The sequence below is a fragment of the Amblyomma maculatum genome, chromosome 10 (genome assembly GCF_055883805.1).
Source record: "Amblyomma maculatum isolate TAMU_Amacu chromosome 10, ASM5588380v1, whole genome shotgun sequence".
In the NCBI taxonomy this organism is placed as follows: domain Eukaryota; kingdom Metazoa; phylum Arthropoda; class Arachnida; order Ixodida; family Ixodidae; genus Amblyomma; species Amblyomma maculatum.
In genome coordinates, this window is record NC_139353.1 from 2,109,083 (window position 1) to 2,132,957 (window position 23,875).

A 23,875-nucleotide genomic window follows, 5' to 3' on the forward strand; every position below is an offset into this window, starting at 1 on the left:
TATTCTTGCAAGTGTAAAAATAAGTTCAGACTGTGAAGCAGATGGGACAGTTGGAAATAAAACAAAAAGGTTGCATATTTGAACTCTTAGCCACTTGATGCCGGGAGACTAAATTTTGCTTGATTGTGACACACCAGAAACTCTCGTAGTGAAAAAATGGATACAGTGGGCACTACTGTTAATCAGTGTTAATGGGACAGCATTAAGGCTGCCATTCAGTAAAGAACCCGGCGACACCAACGACTTGTCGAGAGAATCTGAATTGGTTGAAAAGCTTTGACATTGCGTGCAAAGCGGCAGAATTGAAGAGTGAATAAAACATTTCATAAATTGTGATTGCAATGGTACAATGTAATTAAAACGTCATTACGACATGTAGGAGTATAAAGTAAATGAATTGCGTATGGCGCCTCTCATAGCTTGAGTCGCTTTGGGACATAAAACCATGTAAACTGAACTAAACTGAGAGGAAAATTTAGGATGAGGTGGGAATTGAACTCAATGTCATTGAATCCCATGTCAGACATGCTACCCCTAGGCCACGCAGGCACATATGTACGGTTTGGTTAAAGCGGGGCTTTATATCTATGTCAGGTGGCCTTTCACATCATGTTGTAAGAGAAGGTTTAATCTATACGTCGAGGACGGCGTCGAGTTCGGCAAGGAAGCGCACGATGATCAAACCAGCACGATGATCTGCGCAATCACAATTTCACAGACTGCTTCCTCTTCATCAGCGTCCAGCAAAAAGGGCTCATCTTCTCCTTCACAATGCCCCCCAGCGAAAAAGGAGCCATCCTGGCGACTTAAGGGGACGAAAGTACAATTGGATCGTAGAACGGCTTAAGACGCTGCGCATGTACAGTCTCGCGGCCACAGCGTCGCAAATCGGAAGATGGCGTAAGCGGCTCAACAATATAGTTCACTGGTCAAGTGCGCTCGACGACACGGTAGGGCCCGTGATACTTTGAGATCAGCTTTGCGTAGAGACACGGGCTACTGGATGGAACCCATAGCCACACAAGTGAGCCGGGCTCAAAGTGTGGTGCATTCTCCTGATCGGTGTCATGGTGATATTTTTGGCGCCACTGAGAGTCGGTCATAAACATGCGGGCAATCTGGCGGCATTCTTTGGCATACTTGGCAGCTTCTGTCACTGTAGTGTATTCTGATGGATCAGGGTTGTAGGGGAGAACAGTATCAAGGGGAGCAGATGGATGCCGACCCTAAAGCAAAAAGAACGGAGAGAAACCTGTGCTAGACTGCGTAGCAGTATTGTACGCATAGGTGATATAAGGAAGGACAATGTCCCAGTTCGTGTAGTTGGATACGACATACTTTGCGAACATGTTGCAGAGGGTGCGATTAAATCGTTCAACAAGGCCGTTCGTTTGCGGGTGGTAAGCGGTGCAAGTCCGTTGAATGATTTTGCACTGATCGAGCAGGGCTTGAACGACTTCGGATAAGAAAGCACGGCCTCTGTCGCTGAGCAATTCACGAGGAGCACCATGGCGGAGAATAAAGTTCTTCAATAAGAAACCGGCCACATCTCGGGCTGTTGCAGCTGGGAGCGCGGCGGTTTCGGCATATCTCGTCAGGTGGTCGACGGCGACAATGACCCAGCGATTGCCATCGGGTGTGTACGGAAGAGGGCCATATAGGTCAATTCCAATGCGGTCGAAGGGTCTTAGCGGGCATGTGAGAGGCTGTAACTTACCAGCCAAACGGGGAGAGGCAGGTTTGCGGCGTTGGCACGTCAGGCACGATCAAACGTACCCGAGAACCGAGTTGTACATACCGCGCCAAAAGTAACGAAGACGGATTCGTGTGTACGTCTTGAAAACTCCGGCGTGTCCGCTCTGGGGATCGGCATGAAAGGCTGTACATATTTGAGTCCGTAAATGGCGCGGAATCATGAGGAGCCATTTCCGTCCACTTGAGTCGTAGTTGCGCCGGTAAAGGAGGTTATCCCGAATCTCATAGTGGGAAGCTTGGCGGCGAAGGGCGCGTGAAGTGGTAATCACTGATTGGTTTGACAGGTAGTCAATAAGAGAGGCGATCCATGGATCCTTCCGTTGTTCGGCAGGCATGTCACGGACGTCGATCGAAGATGCCACAGAGTCTAAGACGGAGAGGCTGGCAAGGTCGGCTGGAAGCGGTGAGCGAGATAAAGCCCAGATCGGTAAATAACGCGGATATCGTGTTCTTGCAACCGCAGAGTCCACCGTGCCAAGCGGCCGGATGAGTCCTTGAGCGATGAAAGCCAGCATAGGGCATGATGGTCCATGACTATGTCAGAAGGACGGCCGTAAAGGTAAGGGCGAAACTTTGTGATTACCCATACAATGGCCAAGCACTCCTTTTCCGTTACAGGGTAGTTCGCTTCGGCTTGGGTGAGAGTACGGCTGGCGTAAGCGACTATGTACTCACCGAAGCCAGAGGGGCGCTGAGCAAGCACAGCTCCGAGGCCGACACCACTCGCGTCTGCATGCACTTCGGTTGGCGCTTGGGGGTCAAAATGGCGCAGGATGGGCAGGGCTGTGAGGAGGCAGCGCAAGGTGTTGTAGGCATCGTCGCATGCTGATGACCACAGCGAAATGTCTGAGTTATTGCCGAGGAGCTCAGTCGGCGGGGCGACAATGGAAGCAAAGTTCCATATAAAACGCCGAAAGTATGAGCACAAACCCAAAATCTCCTTAGTTGCTTGATGGTAGTAGGTTTCGGGAATGCAGTCACAGCTCGAAGTTTGGCGGGATCAGGACGGATACCATCTTTGGACACAACGTGGCCCAAAATGGTCAGCTCACGAACAGCGAAACGACACTTCTTCAAGTTGAGCTGCAGACCTGCGTTCGCAAGATATGTCAAGACCTGCTTCAGTCGAGAGAGGTGGGTCTCAAAGTCCGGCGAGAACACCACGATGTCAAGGTAACAGAGGCACGTCTTCCATTTTAGGCCACACAGAATTGTATCCATCATACGCTCGAATGTAGCAGGAGCATTGCAGAGACCGAACGGCATGACGGTAAATTCGAAGAGGCCATCGGGGGTGACAAACGCGGTTTTAGGGCGATCTTCCGCAGCCATGGGCACCTGCCAGTAACCGGATCGTAAATCAAGCGAAGAAAAGAGTTCAGCACCTTGTAAGCAGTCTAATGCATCGTCTATACGCAGAAGAGGGTAGACATCTTTCCTCGTGATTTTGTTTAGGCAACGGTAGTCAACGCAGAAGCGAATAGAACAGTCTTTTTTCCGCACTAGGACAACAGGGGAGGACCAGGGACTATTAGAAGGCTCAATCACTCCATTCTGTAACATTGTGTGAACTTGATCTTCAATAACTCGGCGCTCTGTGGCCGACACTCGATAGGGGCGCTGACGCAGAGGAGCATGGGAACCGGTGTCAATGTAGTGGGCAACAGTTGATGTGCAGCTCAAAGCAGGCTGGTGAGAGTCTAATGAAGAACGGAACTGATGAAGCAGCGCGAGAAGTTCAGAGCATTGAGGTTCAGGAAGACTGGCATCGATGGAGCAGAGGAAAACGTCGGCAGAAGACTGGTCCGGCGCAATAACAGGCGGTGTGAGTGCAGCCAGGTCAGCGGGCTGTGAAGCGGGTGTTGCGTCACCAGGGAGAATAGAATAAATGAGCTGGATGGTGCCGAGGCATTCACCGCGACGCAGGGATATGGGAAATGAGAACGGATTACAAATCCAGAGCACGGTGAGGCCAGCTGACACAGAAAGTACAACGTATGGCAGGAGAAGATTTTTGCGGCTTAGAAAGATAGGCGATGGGATGAAAAGTCAGTACGGCATGAAAAAGCACAAGCGGTGGGCACAAGAACGAAAGAGCACGCAGGGAGATCAGTATCTTCGGCAACGAGGACTTTGGGAAAAGGAACGTCCGGCGACGGTTCGTCTAGCGCAGAAAACTCCAGTTCGGCATGTGCACAGTTGATCACCGCATTACGACGCGACAGAAAATCCCAACCCAAGATAAGATCATGAGAGCAGGAAAGCAAAACTACGAACTCTATTGCGTACAAAACTTCTTGAATGATGACTCGAGCGGTGCACACCGCTATAGGCTCTACAGGCTGGGCACTTGCCGTGCATAGCGAGAATCCTGAAATAGGTGTCGTCACTTTGCGCAATGAACGGCAAAGACTTGCAGCCATGGCAGAAACAGCAGCGCCGGTGTCGACCAGAGCCAGTACTATAACCCCCTCAACAGAAACTTCAAGCAGATTTGCAGGAGATATGTGAGGCCTTTTACAGTTCGCTCGTTGCGCAGTTCTCGCCTCAGGAATGCCTGCGGCATTCAGTTTTCCTCTTGCGCAAGATTGGGACGCTGGCGCAGAGGAGATAGGGAGCGGCGACGCGGCGAGGTTAAGCGGCGAGTAGAAAAGGTAGTACGGTCATTCTCAACGGAACCTGCAAATGAATCGGCGGCTGCGTACTGATCCCGGGTTGGCTGCCAGGAAGGTGATGTTCGGCGCAATAGAAAATCATCGGGAGTGCAATTTCGGCAATACCGGGCAATATGGCCAGCACATCCACAAGAATAACAAATGGGACGGTTACCACTTGTTCGCCATGGATTGCGGCACTGCGGTCAAGGCTGAACGAAAGGCTGTGGCGCCTGAAGATATTCCTGTACAGGCGCTGGAGGCGTAGCGTACACCACAGGTTAGCTAGGTGGCCGTCGTTGGGCAGCGACCGCAGCGTACGTCAGCGGTGCGACAGGAGCGGGGGCGCATGTCATTGGTGGAGCGACAGGTGGAGCGACGTCGGCGTATGCCAGGGTCTCAATGGCTTGTGCGCGCTGAGGAATGGGCGCTGGCGGATGGACAGGGGGAAGGGCGTCTGCCACGCAGTCGGCGATGACCTGTCGAAGGGGCACCAAATTGCGGGAAAGCTCGCAGTTTGTGGGCAATAGTGATATTTGGCGAGCAACTTCCTCTCGGATGAAATCTTTGAGCTGCTGCAGCAGTGATGAGATCTCAGATGTAGCGGAGAGGCCAGAAAGTGATTCCGCAGGCGCGGAAGGCTGTTGAGGGAGGAGTCGATGCTTGCGCAACTCATCGTAGCTTCGACAAAGGTTGACAACTTGTGCAACAGTTGTCAAATCCCGGGATGTCAACATGAGGAAGGTGTCATATTCGATGCCCTTCAGGATGTGCTTGATCTTTTGTGCCTCGGGCATCTGGGCGTTTACGCGACTGCATAGGTGAAGCACATCTTCAATGTAACTGGTAAACGTCTCGCCGAGCCGCTGCGTTCGATCGTGCAAGCGTTGTTCGGTGCGGAGCTTGCGTACAGTAGGGCGACTAAACACGTGGTAAGGTTCGCCTTAAATGAGTCCCAATTCGTGATTTCGGCTTCGTGGTTACGATACCACAGGTTGGCGACTCCGGACAAATAAAAGATAACGTTCATTAACTTTGTTGCATCGTCCCACTTATTGTACAAACTCACTCGCTCGTATGACGCAAGCCAGTCGTCACAGTCGGTGTCATCTGTCCCACTGAAGAGTGCAGGGTCTCGCTGGCGTAAGGAGCCAAAGCAGATGACCGGCGAGCCGCACCTCCACCAAGTGTAAGAGAAGGTTTAATCTATACGTCGAGGACGGCGTCGAGGTCGGTAATGAAGCGCACGATGATCTGCGCGATCACAATTTCACAGACTGCTTCCTATTCATCAGCGTCCAGCAAAAAGGGCTCATCTTCTTCTTCACAATATGTAATGTAGCAAGTCTAGGTGAAACTAGAGAGATTTAGCATAGCGCAATCCCTCACCACGACCCACTACCACAGGCAACAGTGCATATGCACTGCTTGGTCCAGACGTGGCAGGTCTGTGTGCCGACTTCCAGCATGTGGCGCCATCTGGGCATGCACAGTGGAACGTGTGGTGGCATATTACGGCAACAGATCGCACTGAGATAAAACTCTGTAACGATTAAGTGAGCAGTAAAGTGCATGCCGATAGAATCTGCAGGAGGAACAGCTGACACTGTGGCTCAAGTATAATAATAATAATAATTGGTTCACAGGAAGGGAAAGGCGCAGTGGACACCTGAACCGTGTCGTAAGGGAAGGGAGGAAGGTGGGAGTTAAAGTGGAAAGAGAGAAAGAGGAGCCGTAGTGGAGGGCTACAGAGTAATTTCGACCACCTGGGGATCTTAGACGTGCGCTGACATCGCACAGCACACGGACGCCTCTTCGTTTCGCCTCCATCAAAACGCAGCCTCCGAGGTCGGGTTCGAACCCGGGTATTCCGGACAGTAGTCGGGCGTCTTACCACTGCACCACCCCGGCGGGGCAAGCTCAAGTATCCCCAAAATTCTTATTTGGCACCTTATCCAGGCTGGCGACTGAGACATAACCACTGTCATAGCAACACAGCTTGCAGTGCTTGACAGTACAAGTGGTGCCCTCTCTCTCACCCTTTCATCTGTGGAGGGTACTGCACTCTGTCAGCAGTGATTGTTTGAATTGTTTCATTTTGTTAGGACTTTGTGCGAATTATGTAGCATGGTGGCCTAAAAGTCGTAGGACAAAGAGCACTTCAGCATAGGTGCCGTATTGACTGAATAAACATGACGATTTCGATGCACTCAGTAAGAAAGGAAGAGCCAATGTTGGGAAATAATTGCTTGTTAATGTAAGAATGTCCATTAGTTATGTCCCATAAATATTGTATAGTACCGTGTTGAATGAAGGTCAGTGTTTCAGAGAGTTTTTTGTCGTGCCGTACACGCAGCCGGAATGGTGATGATCATAGTTATTGATTTTTGCGGGGCCCTGATGACATCCGTATAGCGAATAAGTTTGTCCTCTCACAGTTGCCTGAGGCTTCTTCTTGGCGCCATGGACATGGAGAAGCTCCTCAGGGACTGCCTGCAACCATTCCAGCGGATGCAGCCACTCGCCTCTGAGAGTGAGATGGAGCCCATGATTTCGCCTCTCCACATAGCCATAGAGTGGGGCAGGTAAGCTTTGAACTGTGCCTGTTGAGAGCATTTCATGCTCTCAACTGAAATGCTCTCAACGAGTGGTCATGCTATGTAGGACTTGCTGTCAAACTAGTACAGACCTATTTCTGTAGTCGCGGCAGCATTTTCATCTGCTTTCAAAAATTCACAGGCTGCACAAATACTCGTTTACAAATATAGGTTAGGCTGCCCTGTGGGGCATAGTTAGAGGCATTCATGATGAATTGGAGTTTCCTGAATCGATGCATTACTACGCCTTGATGATAAAAAGGCTACCTTTGCTCGTAACAAAGCTCTTGCAGGCTGTAAAAGGCAGGAAATGAACTGCCGATAACACTGCCACCAGCTGTTTCTGCAAGCACATTCAGTGAGAAACAAGTTTTCGCTGTTTTGATATGCTTCAGCTCATTGTTGTGTCATGTTCATCCTTTCTGTACCTGTCCCAGTTCACTGTTAGTGTATGGTTATCTCTACCTTCATATTGCTGTGGAGAAGCCTGCCAAATTTCGGAATGCTCTTAAGTATCCTAAGTGCCTTGTCTTTTGTTCTTCGCTGCCTAGCACGTATACAAAGGAGGCAATACAGATGCACGGCTCTTCAAGTAAAGCTCCAATTTAGTCAACACTGCCCCGCTCTACAGTGTACAGAAAGAGTCTCCTAATATAAGCAGTTAAAGAAAGGTAAACATGGAACGAAAGGTAGAAAATGACACGCAACATGCTGTGTGCGTCGTTTCTACCTTTCATCTCGTGTCATGCGCTAGTTTTTCTTTCTTTGAAATATTATACCAACTTTCCCAAGCTTCTGCCTTGGCTCATTATAAGCAATTGCACTGTGGACAGGCAAGGGTTGAGACGTGCATGAATTTAGCTGCTTGGGGGTCCGGAGAACCTTTGTTTTTGGGGTAACAAAGGCGGACTCATTCATTTTAGGGGCAGTTAGCTTGAATTGCATGGCATGCTATTGTTGCTGCAGCCACGAGTGCCTGCGGGAGTTGATCGTGGCCGGCTTTGACCCCAACACCTACCTGCTGCGGGTGTCAGAACCCATTTGTCTGCTACCGCGCCAGGTGCATCCGCGGTACCACTCGGCCCTGTCATATGCAGTGTTGAAGAGCGACATGGCTTCCGTACAGGTCCTCCTGGAGGCTGGAGCCAGTCCGAATCACATCAGTGACAAGTGTGTCAGCCCGCTCGCATGTGGTAAGCATCACTGCCGGGTTAATGCCCATTTTAAATTAGCTTTAAAGGAGATGCTAAGGAGGACAAACTGAAACTGTCTAGCACCTATGGCTGGGACGCTGTTTAAAATGAGAAACAGAGGCTTCTATAGGCTTGAAAGGATCAACAGGTATCGCAGTCACCAGCCATTTTGTGTAGACCTAGTGACATCCTAAAGGAGTATTTTGAACACTTCTATGAGCTGCTTCTGCAGTTCAGCATCTCTTTTTTCTAGTCGGGTCTCGGTATATCTTTTGTGCATTTCCTCATCTTACAGAAGCATCGACATCTATTCTGCAAAGGAGAGCGCACACATGTGCAGCCTAGTTCAATTAATACTGACTGATTGTAGAAGAAACAGTCTGCTGTGGGCAGCTGCAGCATGATGAACTCAGCAGTGGGGCAGATGAAGGAAGAATGGGTTGAAGCATCCATGGACTCAAGTGCTCAAGGACACAGAGAGCACTTCAAGGAACTCGAGGATTCTGGGGTGCCAGGTCTGAGTTGAAAAACCCTCAGCTGGATATAGACCTTTTCAAAATTGGCCAAAGGGCGCTACCATATTGGAGACTGGGCTGTGCTCATAACAAGGGAAAAAGCTGCGGATCCTCCCCCCACACCTGGTTCTCAGCCCAGTCAAACCGGTTTCTCCAAGGGTCGTGAAAAGGTCTATAGAAGCTTGTGTTTGTTTTCTGCTTTCAGCATTCTTGGTCCCAAATGAACAGCTCATGCGGCTTCTCATCGTTGCTGGTGGTGATCTGAATCGTCTCTACCAGAATGGACACAGTGGCAACCCGAGTCTGCAGCTGGCTGTCAGTGACCACAAAATACTCCTCCGGGTCTTACGGATGGGGCTGGATCCGGCCGCTGGTTTTTCTGATGAACCAAGCAGCCTGAGGTTGGCAATGTAAGCTTCACCGATGTTCGGAATACATGAAGTCCTCTTTCTTTGGTTTCCTTCTCATAGCAGCAGTGGCAGTATTAACATGAAACTCAAGTGACCGCATCTTGCTGAACAGAGTGCATTGCAGGGATGGAAGCGCTGCTCCATTTACTCCATCCTGCTCCAAACTGCTTTCCCTGCTTAATTCTGCTCCAAAGCAAAATATTGCTCCAAAACTGCTTCAAACCAACCACCTAAGTGTATTGACATCAAATTTAGCGGAATGCTGGTTTTTACTGCACAGTGAACCATTGTATTGCCTGCAAAGATGTGATCTAATCCAATTAAACGTCGTAGTATTGTAGTACACTGCAATCGTGAGAAGCGCAGCAGGCTGATAGCATTTTTTGAGTTGTGTATTCTTGATTTGGGGGCTGCCGTAGTTAGAATGATAAGAGCGCACCAGCGGCAGAAGTATAATGCACCTTATGCTGTGCCTAATACAAGTAAAATTTTATAATCATATCTGGAGCAATAATAAATATTTGTTTGGAAGTAAATTTAAAAAGAGGCTCGAACGAGTGGAGGGAATTATTTGTGGAAAAATGCTGCTCATTTGACATAGCACCTCCTCTCAGCCTTGTCAATTGCTGGTGGAGAGAGAAGTGATGCAGTTACCATGAGCCGTTAGAAAGCTTGTCCAGCTGCATGAAACAATGAGTTCTAGTGCTTCCGCTATAAAAGCAGGAAGGTAACTCCACCATTGAGCCTTTTTGTCAATAACAATTGTGCAAAGCCTGCATCAAACAAAAGCATACCTGAATCGTTTTGGGGGTGATACACTGAAGGTGCCAAACACTAGAGACCTTCTCAGGGGGATTGGAAAGCCATACAGGGCTTATCACCAATATATACTGAAATTGAGGAAGTGCCAGTGTCTTTCAAGGAAAAAAAAAAAAAAAAAAGCAATCAGGAGCTACTGGCTGAAGGAGAAAAAGACTACCCTTGAGTGCAGTCTATCTTCCGTGGAGACACTACTGACCAGTGTCCAGGAATTAATCGGGTAAGGCATGGGACGGAAATGATATGAACGAGATAGAAAGCGGAAACATACTGCGTATTGATGTGGATTTCAGACTAGTGGCAGTGCTTGAGCCCATCAAAGTGGCGGACTTCAAATTTCCGTGCCAAGCCAAGTAAACTAAAGTCAAATTTTTTCAATCAAATTTTGTGTTCAATTATGAATTGGACAAGCAAGCATTGGGTTTGCTACTAGTCTGTTTGGAATTGTTGTTCAGGTCAGCTGTTTTGGTGATTTTGGTTGTCAGAGATGCATGCATAGTCAGCAAAGCACTGAACTTTAAATAAAAAGGAATCGGACTTTTTTTTTTTTTTTTTATGTCGAGAATATAAGATTGCTAATCAGGGTATTTTACCTCAGAAATGTGCTCCAAAACATAACTCGAGTGCTCCAGAACTTGTTTTATTGCTCAAAGCTGCTCCAAAATGGCATTGTTTATTTATTTATTTATTTATTTATTTATTTATTTATTTATTTATTTATTTGAAAATACCTTACAGGCCCATTAGGCATTGTGTAAGGGGGAAATAAAATCTATACAGTGCAATATATACATAAAATGTAAGGAAACAGGCAAAAACTACAAAAGTAATTAATATATGAACAAACAAAATAGTATGACGCAGAAATTATTATATCATTAAGAAAAAGAAATACGCGACACAGATTAAAGCACAATGGTACACACACAGATTAAGCACAATAAAAAGCAAGCGGCACACAGTGCCCCGAATGCCACTGTGTGCCGTTCTAGAAAATTCTAGAGCCTGCTTCCACCCCTATCATTGTGAAAGTATTAAAGACTTATTGGTAGTTTTACTTAAGGCACTGTTACTCAACTTTGCACCTTTCTGACTGCGAGTAATAGGTACAGCGAAAAGCCAAGTACTTACAGCAAATAGACCTCTAACTTTCTTTTTGCTAAACAGTTATACAGCATGTAGTGTTAATGCTGTTTGTGTTTGTTTCAATTCTTCTCTTTGCAGCTGTATTTTCCACCTCAGAAAGAATGAACAACATGCACTGGATGTGCTTGAAACAATTCGGTTCTTTATGACAAATCCCTCGTCTTTGAAGGGCCTTGTGAACAGCTGCATGTCCGTTGGTCCTCGGTGGTGCACCCTCAGCCGAGCACTTTGGTCCGCCAGGCTGGAAACTCTAGGCAAGTACTTGAAACCTCAGACTATCATACACAGTTTCACGGAACACCACGAGATGAGCGGCAAACATTGCAGCCATAGTGAGCGTACTTAGCTTGGAAAGATGTAACAGTAAAATGAAGACACGTTAAAGACCCCCAGATGGTCAGAATTTCTGGAACCCTCTACTACAGCGTCCCTCATAGCCTTAGCCACTTCGGGACATTAAACCCCACAGCCCACATAAAATGACAGTGTAGCTCCTTCATTGACACTGCATAAACTGTGCCACTGGCAGTCGCATTTTGATTTTTTTTTTTTTTGCAGCATGAACCGTTGAATGGAGCTCACTCTGAACTGTCGCCGAGATGAGGTCTGTTCAGAGTCGCCAATCAAAGTGGCCAGGAAAGAAAGATGATAGAATGAGAAGAAAATAAGAGATGCTATCACGTACAGAGGTAGAAAAAAAAAGAGGAGAAAAAACATGTTGGTCAGGAGAGAAGCTGAGAGAGAGAACAACAAGAAAGTGACCAGGTGAAAGCAAACAGGAGAGATTGAAGAGCAGGAGGAAGAAGAGAGATAAAAAGAGATCTGGACCTTGAGCTGCTGGGCTAGTTATGAAAACTTCAGTGTGTGCTGCTGCGAAAGCCGTCGACCACATGAGCTGGTTGCCCATGCCACGGTGATGCAGTGATCGAGGTGCTCGACTGCTGTGTCTAAGGATACGGCATCAAATTCCGGCCGTGGCAACCGCTCTTCAGTGAGGCAAAAAGCCAGGTGCCCATGTACTGTGCGATGTCAATGCACGTTTAAAGAATCCAAGGTTGTCAAAATTTCTGCAGCCTTCCACTACAGCGTCTCTCATAGCGGGAACCTCTTTGTGACGTTAAACCCCATAAACCATACCAGACATAAGTTGGTCTAACCAGTGTCTCTCTCTCCCAAGCAACTAAAGGACTGTGAGAGATAGCTCAGCCGAGATTCTTGGTGGGTGGCAAGGGAAACCCGAAAATGAGCACACATGGATGGCACAGGAGCTGCTGTGCTGAAGTTCTATGGGTGATGCAGAGAATGCTTGTGAGAAAAAAAAATGCAGCCCAAGAGGGACAGAGAAAGATTCCAGAAGGGAAGGGTGCTTTCTATACCATCATGTCACAGTATATCGTCAGAACATGAGCTAGCAAAGTGCATCTGCCGGGAGTTCCTTTGGCAACAGCATGATAGAAGAGTTACTTGTGCACCCACCGTTCAGAAATGCAATCTATTCTGTTTCAATTATTTCTTGTGTTAATTCATTCTTCTAAAGTTTTAAAAATCAAACATTTTTTGAGAAGGGGAGTACATTTGCAATTGTGGCAGTGTGCCGAGAGACTTTTCCTACACATGTTAACGTTCCTCCTGTGCTCTCAATGCCTGTCATTCAGATTTTGATGGTGCACTTGTGATATGATCTAAACCACCCTTTTCTTTCTGAAATAAGTGTTTGTTGGAAGTTAGCGGCATGTGTCTTCTTCCTGTGTCCATATCTTTTTGGGCTACATTTTTTTTTTCCCTTGAATCATGAACAAACAAGCCCAATCATCTACGCTTGTTAGGCTTCTGGCATTCAACATCCTCGTAGACAAGACCCATTTATGCTCACCATTATGCGAGAAGCTGATCAGCGGCATAGCAAGGCCATGAAACGGTGAATGACGAAGGCCTCACAGCAGCAAGGGCGACACCGACGACACATAGAGGCCAAACCTGCAACTTTCAGAGTTGCCGTGTAGGATGAAGATCGCAAGAGGAGGGCTCAGCCGGAGCGAGAGCGTAGGCATTGTCAGCACAGAGCAGTGACTGCCCAGGGCGCCACCAAACTCCAATTATTTAACAGGTTCATTGCCTAGTTTAGCCAATTCTTTTGTTTCCATGCTTGATCTTGCTGTTTTCACTGTGTTGCAACTCATTTCGCATGTTTTTTGTGAATGCTAGAATGTTTCTTTTAGTCTGGTAAGAGACCAGAACACTGAGAAAGCAGCAGGTGATGACATATTGAGAGCTCCTCAGCAGGAGCTGTTGAACGCAAAGAGAAGACAGCTTGCAGACTGCCACTCAAGGCAACACAACACAGGGCATATATGGTAGCAGTGGCCACTCAATGCTTCGTAAATGCTGCATGATGCCTTAATTATCAACATAACTTGCAGTGAGCACGTTTACTTACTCTGCAGAAGTATAAGTCCATGAAACAATGTAGGTGGACAACACAAATTCCTATGAAACATTCGTTTGCGATCCTGTACTTCACTCGACAACACACCTTTTCTGACAGCAGGTCTGATGTCGTTTAGACGAGCTAATATCTCAATCTCTCCAAGCCTGGCATCCATTGCAAGCCACAAATTATGAATCTATGCAACCACTTGGCTGTGAAATCCAGGGTATAGGATAATTTTTGGAACCCTGATGAAGCGTATGATGAACCCTAATGAATTTCATGAGACTTGGTCAGCAAGTGAAGGGGTTCCAACAACCAAAGTAGGCCCATGGTAGATCACCCCACTCGGCTTAACTGGTAGCCTTTTGATTGATCATATTGCCATTTATTGTGATGTTTCATTGTGACCACATATAGTTACTGCTAACATGTAAGCAGAGCAAACTGACACTATAGCTACAGACTGTATTTATCTTTTTTATGCAGCCAAAAAGCAACGCTGGCACATGGTTTTGTTTGGTTGTTGGGCCAAACGAAAGAGAGAGAGAATAAACTTGGGGGAAGCAGTTCTTGAGGTTTGCTTGACTACTAGAGAGGTGGGATTCTCATTGCAGAACTCTCGTGGCTCAAGTTGCTTGTAAGGCGAATGTGTCGTCTTCCATAGTCAAATTTATTTATTGCTGATTTTAAACAAACAAAATTGCGAAAATCTGGATAAATAGGCAAAAAATATATAAGCCGCATATTACAGTCATATCGTAGCAATCATAGCACTCACTAAATGGAATAGCAATGACACCCCATGAGTGTTGATAAGCTGAAAGAGCATCAACAAAGATAAAAATCCTCCTCAGGCCTCCACTAGCGTCCCAAGATATATAGACGTGCTCCCATTGCAATCGTGCAGATGGAAAAAAAAAACAATAAGGGCTAGTTGTAGGAAACCATGTGCAGCACAAAAAGTTAAAAATTTTTTTTTTGCTGCAAGATGGTAGCGTAAACAATTTTCCAACACTTTCTGTAAGCCCTAAAAAGCCTTTATGGGACTCCGCTAGCATCCCAACAAAGATAGAGATCAAATTTCCTGCGTCTATTGCGATCGCGCGGAGGAACCGAAACATGCCACTGCAAACAGCGCGCAACATGGCAGTCATGGTCAGTTTTCTTTTCCTTTGTAAGATGGTAACATAGACAACTTTTAATACTTCCTGTATGTTCTAGAAGATGGCAGCATCTCCCAGAAAGTGCATCTCTTCAGAAAGGTGCGAAATTTCAAGCGCCTGCTCAGTACAGTACACATAAGGGATAAACCAGGCAGTGCAGAATTCCGCCACAGTAAACGTACGACAAAAAAACTCAAAGGATTAAAGGTTCAGGCCTGTCCGCATGCACCCACAAAACGTTAAAAAATTTGGACTTGCATCATACCGAGGGCAAGTGACAAGGTATTGAGTAGGATGCATATTTACTGTATTTGTGTAGATTTCTGAATTGGTTTGTCATTATTATTTGGCACCTAGCTGCAGCATGTTTTTTTTTAGTTTTTGCTGGGTGGAAGGTATTTGCTATGATTAATACGTAGCCTTTCTAATTTTTTGCTGTACGTGGATGGAAGGAGAGCAAGGTTAGGTTGGGAAGAACCCACGCGGTTAATAAGCACTCGGGCTAAGTGGCCATTTTACTGACTCGATCAAAATGTGTAATAGCAAAGGTCACAGCTATGGCGGGTTTTGTGTCCTTATCGAGACTGTTACCGGTAGGCTGAATAGTTCTCTGCCACAGCTACTCCAAATACATCCCCACCAGGATATTCTGCAACATCCATGTATGTGGTGTGAATTCCATTCCGGGGTTATTGTGGCAAATATCTCACTCGAGACTTTTGTCTTCCTACGTGAAGTATGTGGGGCGTAGGTTTAGGTACTGGATTGTAATTCCGAGTGTGGCTCAGTAATGTTTGACTTCCGCAACTTTCCAATCCTTTGTATGCTGCTGTGGATTGGAGCCTTGTGTTCTAAGCAATGAGGATCACACCTCTGAGTCCTTGACAGGTGTTGTGAACATTGGGGACTTATAACTGTACATTTGAAATAGTGGTAAGAAAGCGCAGCACCATTTTGTGAGCTTCTCTGACGATAGTGTCAATCGCTTTTATTGAAGACATGATACAGGAGACCGTAGATGACCCTGCTAATAATTAATGCTTGAAACAGTGTAAAGGCGCCTTCTTCCCTCTTGCTTTGGTTGTGTCGAGGCTTTGGTTGTGTGATCTAGGTTGCAGTTGATTTGCTGGTTTGAATTGGTGCAAAATTCAACATATTGCTCTGTATCCGGAGCCTCGGCTCCCGAACTTTGTCCTATTCCATGAACTTCTGGGCCTCAGCATAGAGGTTAATAAGGCCAGGCAACTTGTAGCTACAGCAGCACTTTGATTATTTTTAAGGTGCTTAATAAAATCCACTTTTTCCTACAAAGGCTTCCATCATTACACCAGCTGCTTGGAGGGACTCTTCCTTTTGTGCTAGCAAGCCTCCAGTTGTTTAAATAGTCAACTGCGTACGAAGTGTAGCCTACATCTAGTAGTTTACGTAAGTCTCAGATCGAGAAAATACTGTCAGCATGCCTGCATGTTTCTGTAACACAGTCACTGAACGATAAACATTGTGATGGCCACGCTGTCAAGCTGACCTTTTCTATCACACAGCTTACGAGTGCTTTCCAACTTCACCTCAGAATTCTTCTGTGCATCACAAACATTCATCCTTGATGCAATTCAAAATTTTTAGTGCTTGATGGAAAACAATACAAGTTAAACACACTGTGGTGTGGTGCCAGAGCTCTCAACACACATATCACATCGCACATAGCACTCAACGATTCATCTGCTTCTTTTCTGCTGTTTGTTTCTGCATGCAACGGTGCCCAGATGACTTTTACTTGCAGGAGCATTACACAGACATATTTAAGCATGCACAAAAGGTATAACGCCTGAATTGTGCGTGACTCAAAGGCACTCCTTATGTCTGGATTTTAGAGTATGCATGAACCAGTAATGGTTCGAGAGTATCGTATTACGGTCTACGTACACAAATATGGTTCTCCTACTTAATATACGGGAAAAGGTTTCAAGTTTTCTCAAGAAATTTTCAGGCTTCTTTCCCTCTTCTGGGGCAAGCGAGCATCAGGGGTAACTGTCATATTATTAAGGGGCCTATTTTTGGTAACCTTGAGAGTGCACTCATTATCTGCTTGTTCCTGCTCTTTGCAGACTCTCCCTTTAAGTTGAAACACCTTTGCCGTGTGGTCCTACGCAAGTGGCTGCATGGCATCCATGGTCCTTACTTTGAAGAGCTGATTCCAAAGACAAATTTCCCACCAGCAATTCAGAACTTTCTTTTGTGCAAGGACATCAGCAGCTTTGCCTGAAAGGCACAAGCAGGTGCCTATTAAATGCCTGTCGAAAGACTAGTGATGCTATTTATGAGTGTAATATAAATGTGAGAATGCATTTACATGTGTAATAAACGTTATGTTTACTTTTAGCTGCTGAGTGTATATGGTCAGAAAACTGCAGTATTTATTGGAGGAAATCTGTACTACTACTACTGTTGTCTTGATGAAAAAATTTCTTGTTGAGTTTTATAAGGACTAACAATCCTGTAGTAGAAGAAAGGACAAGAAATTGATGACCCTGTTCACTACAGTGTACCTTCATTATGGACCTGAAGTCATGGCACTGGAGAAAAGTTTTGCAGCAAGCAAAGTATGAAAACTTTAGGTTGCAGCACATTGCACTCAGTGCTGCTTTGAGTGAATGCTGCTGGCAGTTTAATTCCTGGGAATTTAGAAGAATGAAAGTCCTCGCTAACAGCCACGTTGGGTTCTGTACCAGGCGTTTTAAGGAAGCAGGTCACTAATATTCAAATATTAGGTTCTATGAAATAAAAAAAGGCTTCTGCTGCACAGTTGTACCAGCATTGGTAGGCCGACAACTGGAATGGTCACTATACTCTGATACAGCTCAAGTCTGCAGTAACGCCAAACAATTCTTCATGACAAAGTAGTCTGCTGTTAAAAGGACAGAACACTGGCCCAAATATGTTACGAGATTATGGTAGAAATGACAACTACAATATCAAAGAAACAAGGCTTTATCATTTTAATTTGCCACTGAAAATCACAAAAAATAAAAAGACTGAGGCTACATCTTGTAGAGAAACGTCACTATCATCGTGATACCCCACGTGACCACATCTCGGAAATATATCACTGATTTTTATAAATGCACAAATGTTTTCTTCTAGGAGTCTTGTCATATTTTATGTTTTGCACTCTCTCCAGTGCTCCCTTAGATAAAAACCACCGCTCTTTTCACATTGCTAATGGTATGCTTCCATTCCAGCTTTTGTCACTAGATTTTGCCACTGTGTTTTGAATTCTATAGCGAGGCAAACATTGACAAGCATTTTGGAATAGCTCGGCTGGAAACGCTGATTGGCCCAAAGTCTGTGACTTCACAAACGCCATTAGTCAAATGATAATTTATGACGTCATATCCGGTTATTGGGCGCACGTGTTTTCCCTAGACTGTCACCGAAGGGAGGATATTTTTGCAGGTTCTTGGCACGCAGTCATGCGACACAAAAGTGACTTATTGTCTACGTCACTCCCATAAACATTGGTCACTCCTGCGTGTCCTGTAAATGTTTTGTTTTTTCTTTTTTTTTCATTTTACGTGGGAGTGAGAGGATGGCTGCAAGACATCTCTCAAGTCCAATGCACGGGAAGGGTGAAAGGAAGAGCTTGGCTGTCGAAGCGCGGCTTCGAACTGAAGGAGGGGGGAGCGTCTAGCCGTCCTGCGAGCAAACCACACAGCAGCATGCACGTTTTCTTGGCTTTCTTTTCCTAGAAGAGCGGAAAGGATGAAAGGGGAGGCGGGCAGGCTAGCCAACGTAGACACACAGTTTTAAACCACTGACAGCTTGGAGTTGCCCTCAGCAAAGCAGAGCCACTGTGCACAGAACAGCATGCACACTTGCTTCCTAGCGCTTTTTTTTTTTTTTTTTTTACACTAGCAGTGAGATATGGGCTGATTTGGCCTGAGCGACAGCGGAGGTAGCGCTAAAGATTTTACTACTACTGTGCGCACATACCTAGCTCAATCAGCTGCTTTTGTATCGTAAATTACGCCTCTTACATGAAACAATTATAGTGACTAACGAGTGTCTGTCCATAAGATAAGAATATCTTGTATAATTTCACAACAAGAGATGTCGTAAGAAGCACGGGGCTTTAACGCCAGTGTTTAACGAAATCAAACAAGACCTATTATCAAAAGTGAGTAGCGCCAGGACTAAGTATTTTTCGCACATTTTAGCAGAGTTTCTAAAGACCGATCCACAGAAATTTTGGCGGCACTTGAGTAAACCCAAAGATGAACTTAACAAATTAAAAGTAAGCGACACGATTATTACGGATGCTGCGGAAATAGCTGAGAATTTTAACCAGTTTTTTTATGGCGTGTTTTCAGAATTAGATGAATATGAAACAAAAGCAACGGCTTCACCAGAGAATGGCATTGAAATAACTCGTGAGGGTGTCCTGGACATGCTCTTGAAACTGGACACTAAAAAAACCGCTGGACCCGATGGTCTTCCGAATGTATTTTTGAGGCGATATGCTGAACAAATAACAGGTTTTCTCACAGACATCTTTAAACTGTCATTAGCAAATGGAGAAATTCCCGCAGATTGGAAAATAGCTCGTGTGGTTCCTGTATATAAAAAAGGTGATCGACTGTCAGTTTCAAATTATTGACCTGTTTCCATAACAAGCAGTTGCTATAAAATGTTGGAGCATATTATTGCCGGCTACCTGCGAAAGTTCCTGAGTGATCATAATCTCTTGTCTGATAATCAGCACGGGTTTAGGCAGGGGTTATCCACAGTTACCCAGACTGTTCTATCTGTGCACGAATTTGCGCGTGTGCTTGATATGTCCGGGCAAACAGATGTGGTTTTCTTTGACTTCAGCAAGGCGTTCGATAAGGTGCCACATGGAAAACTTCTGTATAAGATGGAATGTATGGTTGTGCCTTTTTTTATCATCTGATGGATTGAAGCCTATCTTAGAGACAGACGTCAATATGTAGAAATTAATAAGACCCCTTCTAGCGTCCTCAGTGTTCAATCAGGAGTACCGCAGGGAAGTGTGCTTGGGCCATTGTTGTTCTTAATATATGTAAATGATTTAATTAGTGTTGTACCTACCGATGTATCTGTAAAGTTATTTGCAGACGACTGCATTGTGTTTAAACAAATTTAATCCGGAAATGACCACAGCTCTGTACAAAAAGCAATTTTCGCCATTGATCAGTGGTGTCTTAAATGGGCTATGGAACTTAATACTGAAAAAACTGTTCTCTTACGAATAACAAAAAAAAAAATCTCCCATTTTGCTTCCTTACTTTCTTCACGGCAGTACGATTTTGGAAGTTGAAAAATATAAATATTTAGGTGTAACTCTTGACAATAGGTTAAAATGGACAGCACATATTACTAATATTTCTACAACTGCATTACGTAAGCTTTGGGTTTTACGAAGAAAGCTAAAAACTGCCCCGGCACATATAAAAAAACTAGCTTATGAAACTTGCATACGGTCATCACTTGAATACGCTTCAGTAGTTTGGGACCCATACACGAAAAAAGATTCAGTGCTTCTTGAAAAAGTCAACAGGAAAGCTGTTAGGTTTATATTCGGAAAATATAGAAGGGAGGACTCCCCTACACAGTTAATGAATTTACATAACATTCATACTCTGGAAACCCGCAGAAAGATTGCCCGATTGACATTCCTCTTTAACAGTTTAACAGGAAAAAATAAACTCAAGCTTCCAACGCTTGAGTTTATTACGCTTAAGGCAGAATGCCTTAAGCGTCCACTAGTAAGAAGGACTCGCGGTGTTAATGAGCATTCACTTACTCCCATTTTTGCCAAAACTAACAGTTTTAAATTCAGTTTTTTCCCTAGAACAGTGGAAGATTGGAATTCGTTACCAGCATCTGTTTTATCCTCACATAATTTTTCTGATGCATTACAACGTCTTTATACCTGCTAATAATGTTTTATGTATATTTTGTATTTTTTGTGCTGCTAATATTGTATAATATTATTTTCATTATGTAACAATGTGAATTCACTCCTGCTTGGGCCAAGCAATGGCCTGCAGTATTTTCAAATAAATTCAAAATAAATAAAAATACGTATCAGTGCTGCGAAGACACCGTAAAAACTACAGTCACTGTCATGTTCTGGCGAGAAATTTTGAAGGACGATTTCTTTATCATTGTAATTATTGTTGAGCAGTGACTTGGGGCGGTTCTGTCGTTTACTTTCAAAACTATCCTGAAAGAAATGGAGTTCATCTTATCATGTGACTATAAATATGTATTTATTCCCGAACTAAACACCAATGGTTAAGCCCGTATGAAGCTATTTTACTCCCCTTGTCAGAAACAACCAGTTTGCTCGAAATATAGCAGAGACGAAAAGGGGTTCTAATATGATTCCATGGGCTACCAGTGTACATTGATCTATGTGTATTATGTAATATTTAGTGTAACAGGTGCTGCGAAGATTTGTTTCTCAAACGTTCGAGCATTTCTCTAAAGCGAAATATGATCAATTACCACTTTACGGATGCGCAAAATTCTTCAACAGAAAACAAACAAAAAAAATGAAATGCATATATGGGTTTAACGTGCGACATCGGCTATATAACGGATGATGTAGGGGCGGGCCTCGGTGTCATTGACTACGTGGGATTGTTTAATGTTCAGTCAAATTCCACAGCCGAGGAGCGCGCGCCTTTCGAACCGGGGTTCTTGAAATCAGCAGTCGAGCGCCCTACCACTGAGACACCGCGGCAGAGCTGTTTATCAGCACAAATAATAATAAATAAATAAAATAAAGTACTCAGACAACTTTATTGTGGATATCGCACAGAGTGGCTTGTTCAAACTGGATTTTGCTATGTACCAGTAGCAGCAGTCTGCGGTCGCATGTTTCAGCAGTTGCGGCAGCAACCTGTTTTGCTTTGACAAAAACTGATTGATTTACAGGAAGGAAAAGGCGCGGTAACTGTCTCACTTGTTTTCTGCGGACATCTCAACCGCGCCGTAAGGGAAGGGGGCAAGGTGGGAGTGAAAGTGGAAAGAGAGAAAGAGGAGCCGTAGTGGAGGGCTACGGAGTAATTTAGACCACCTAGGGATCTTTAACGTGCGCTGAAATCGCTCAGCACACGGATGCATCTTCGTTTCGCCTCCATCGAAACTCAGCCACCGAGGACACGGCGCCTAACAACAATACCAGTTGTTGGGCGAGTTGGTGTGCCCTTTTATCAAAAGCGCTGTTGTTATGGGCCTAACAACAGCAATGCTTCGTTTGAGGCACCGCTTGTCAAAGAATCTCAAGCGCCGAAGACCACGATTGATATGTCCTTACCAACGTGACATACTTGATATGGATAAGTATTTTTTTTTTAATGGAACGTGGGGTAATAGACTGTTTATTTTTCTTTTGCAAGAGGCAGATAAGTAAGCAAAAGCGCACAGGAACCGCGAAACAAACAAAAAGCACTCTTGTACACGCCGCACGCCCGCACATAAATCCCTGAAGACTGGCACGCGACGCGAACACGCATCCACACTGGGTATAGGTTCGCCACTATGACGCTAGGTGACGACTCGGCTCGATCTCGAGATCATAGCATAGAGAAACATATTTCTCTATGGTCATAGTGACGTGCTGCGTCCTCTGCTGCCAATGACATATCATCATGGCGGATTACCCAACACTTGTTTGCAAACAAAGGGGGTGCTCGCGGCGCCGCAGCCAACGGGGGGTGTAAAGTAGTATTCGCAGGAACACATGGAACCGGAATAAATATTCCAAAGCAGTTTTCTCATTTCGCCGGGCACCAATGATATGTCGTCATTCGGCACAGAGCAACCATCAACATCCCACAACAGATTGTGAAAATCTCACCGAGGCGAAGTATTTTTAAAACCGCGAAGCACATGGGTGTGCGAGTTGGAAGGGCGACCCATAGAAACACATGTAAACACAACATACCGCAACATTTTTCTCGTTTCGCAGAGCAGCAGAAGTGGTGGCCGGTCGTTAAACGTTGGTCAGTGCTTTGAAGAAGTGACGAAGTATGCTGCATCATTGCGGAGGCAATCTAGAAATGCACTGAGGTAGCATGGCCCATAGAAAATATATGTTAAAAACTGTTCGCAAAGAAGCTGACTTTGCGCCTATGAAAGCAGTCGTTTGTTAAGAGCTGATGCATTATTTTAAGACCATGAATATATGTATGGAACAACTTTTCGCGCCTAACATCTCTGTGTAGCATATTTATCAATAAATATGTGCTGCGCGTTTCCAGACGAACCCACGTCTAGAAGGCAAGTCGTCAAAGCGGCTTTTTTTTTTTTTTTTTTTTTTTTTTTTTTTTTTTTACCGAACGCCTTGCACCACGCCCCGACACCGTATGTTGCATGTCGGAAGTAAAAACAAAATAATAAATAAAGCACTCAAAGAACGGCAGCTTTTTTTTTGGGGGGGGGGGGGGGGGGGGGGGCTGACCCTGTGAGAACTCGCGAAGATGTTCGCTCCCACGCATCTTCGCTACTAACCTGTCGGACCAGCCGCCGACGATGCCTGTTTCCTTTGCTGATGTTACCCGTTAATATTTATAAGGATTATTAACAATGCGCCCTTAACGGAGCGCACACTCCCAGACACCCTTAGAGTGGGGGTAGCTGTTCCGGTCGCAAAGGAGATGTCCTCGACCTGCGTGGCAAGCTCAACCGGAATTCAACTATCCAACTATCTTGTAGTGACAGAAGAGGGTGGCCGTTTGGTGCCCAGCTTCCGCCGGTTCAAGCCAGAGTAAGGGTTGGAGCGTTGGAGTCAGCAGTAACAAACAAAACACAATTTATAGCAAGAGACGATAGGAATACACAAGAACACTAAAAATGTACAGATGAGAGGTTCACAGAAAAACAAATGCTAAGTATGCAACTACAGAGGTATTCAATAACACAGAGTCTTTACAACACAGATCTAACACGAGAGAGTCACATAAATAAGTTCCGGGAATATCTGCTCGGGAATCAGGTGCACTGATCGCCTCTCGTGAGCCTTTTCAGCCTCGACAAGCCCGTTCCAGCCATGGCCGCTGCCTCGAATTCAGCGTTGGTCTCGAGCGCCTACAACTACAAAATTCAGTTCAAGCCAGGGAAGTCGCTGATTCCTGTCGACACCCTTAGCCGTTTGCCTGTGTAACG

General features: G+C 45.3%; 1 protein-coding gene across 3 annotated transcripts in view; it reads left to right on the forward strand.

The window, feature by feature from the left end:
* Window positions 1-17,062, forward strand: part of LOC146175373 (dynein axonemal heavy chain 12-like) — a 57,522-nt gene extending 40,460 nt beyond the window's left edge. For 2 of the 3 annotated variants that reach the window (XM_084581707.1, XM_084581708.1), the window contains 5 exons: window positions 6,848-6,994; window positions 7,973-8,199; window positions 8,920-9,124; window positions 11,168-11,343; window positions 16,789-17,062. In XM_084581707.1, the coding sequence (XP_084437833.1) occupies window positions 6,848-6,994; window positions 7,973-8,199; window positions 8,920-9,124; window positions 11,168-11,343; window positions 16,789-16,946 (913 nt within the window). In that variant the 3' untranslated portion in view covers window positions 16,947-17,062. Of the gene's footprint in view, window positions 1-6,847; window positions 6,995-7,972; window positions 8,200-8,919; window positions 9,125-11,167; window positions 11,344-11,647; window positions 13,197-16,788 lie in introns of all 3 variants that reach the window. The other variant, XR_014701379.1, reaches the window with a different exon arrangement.
* The last annotated feature ends 6,813 nt before the right edge of the window (window positions 17,063-23,875 follow it).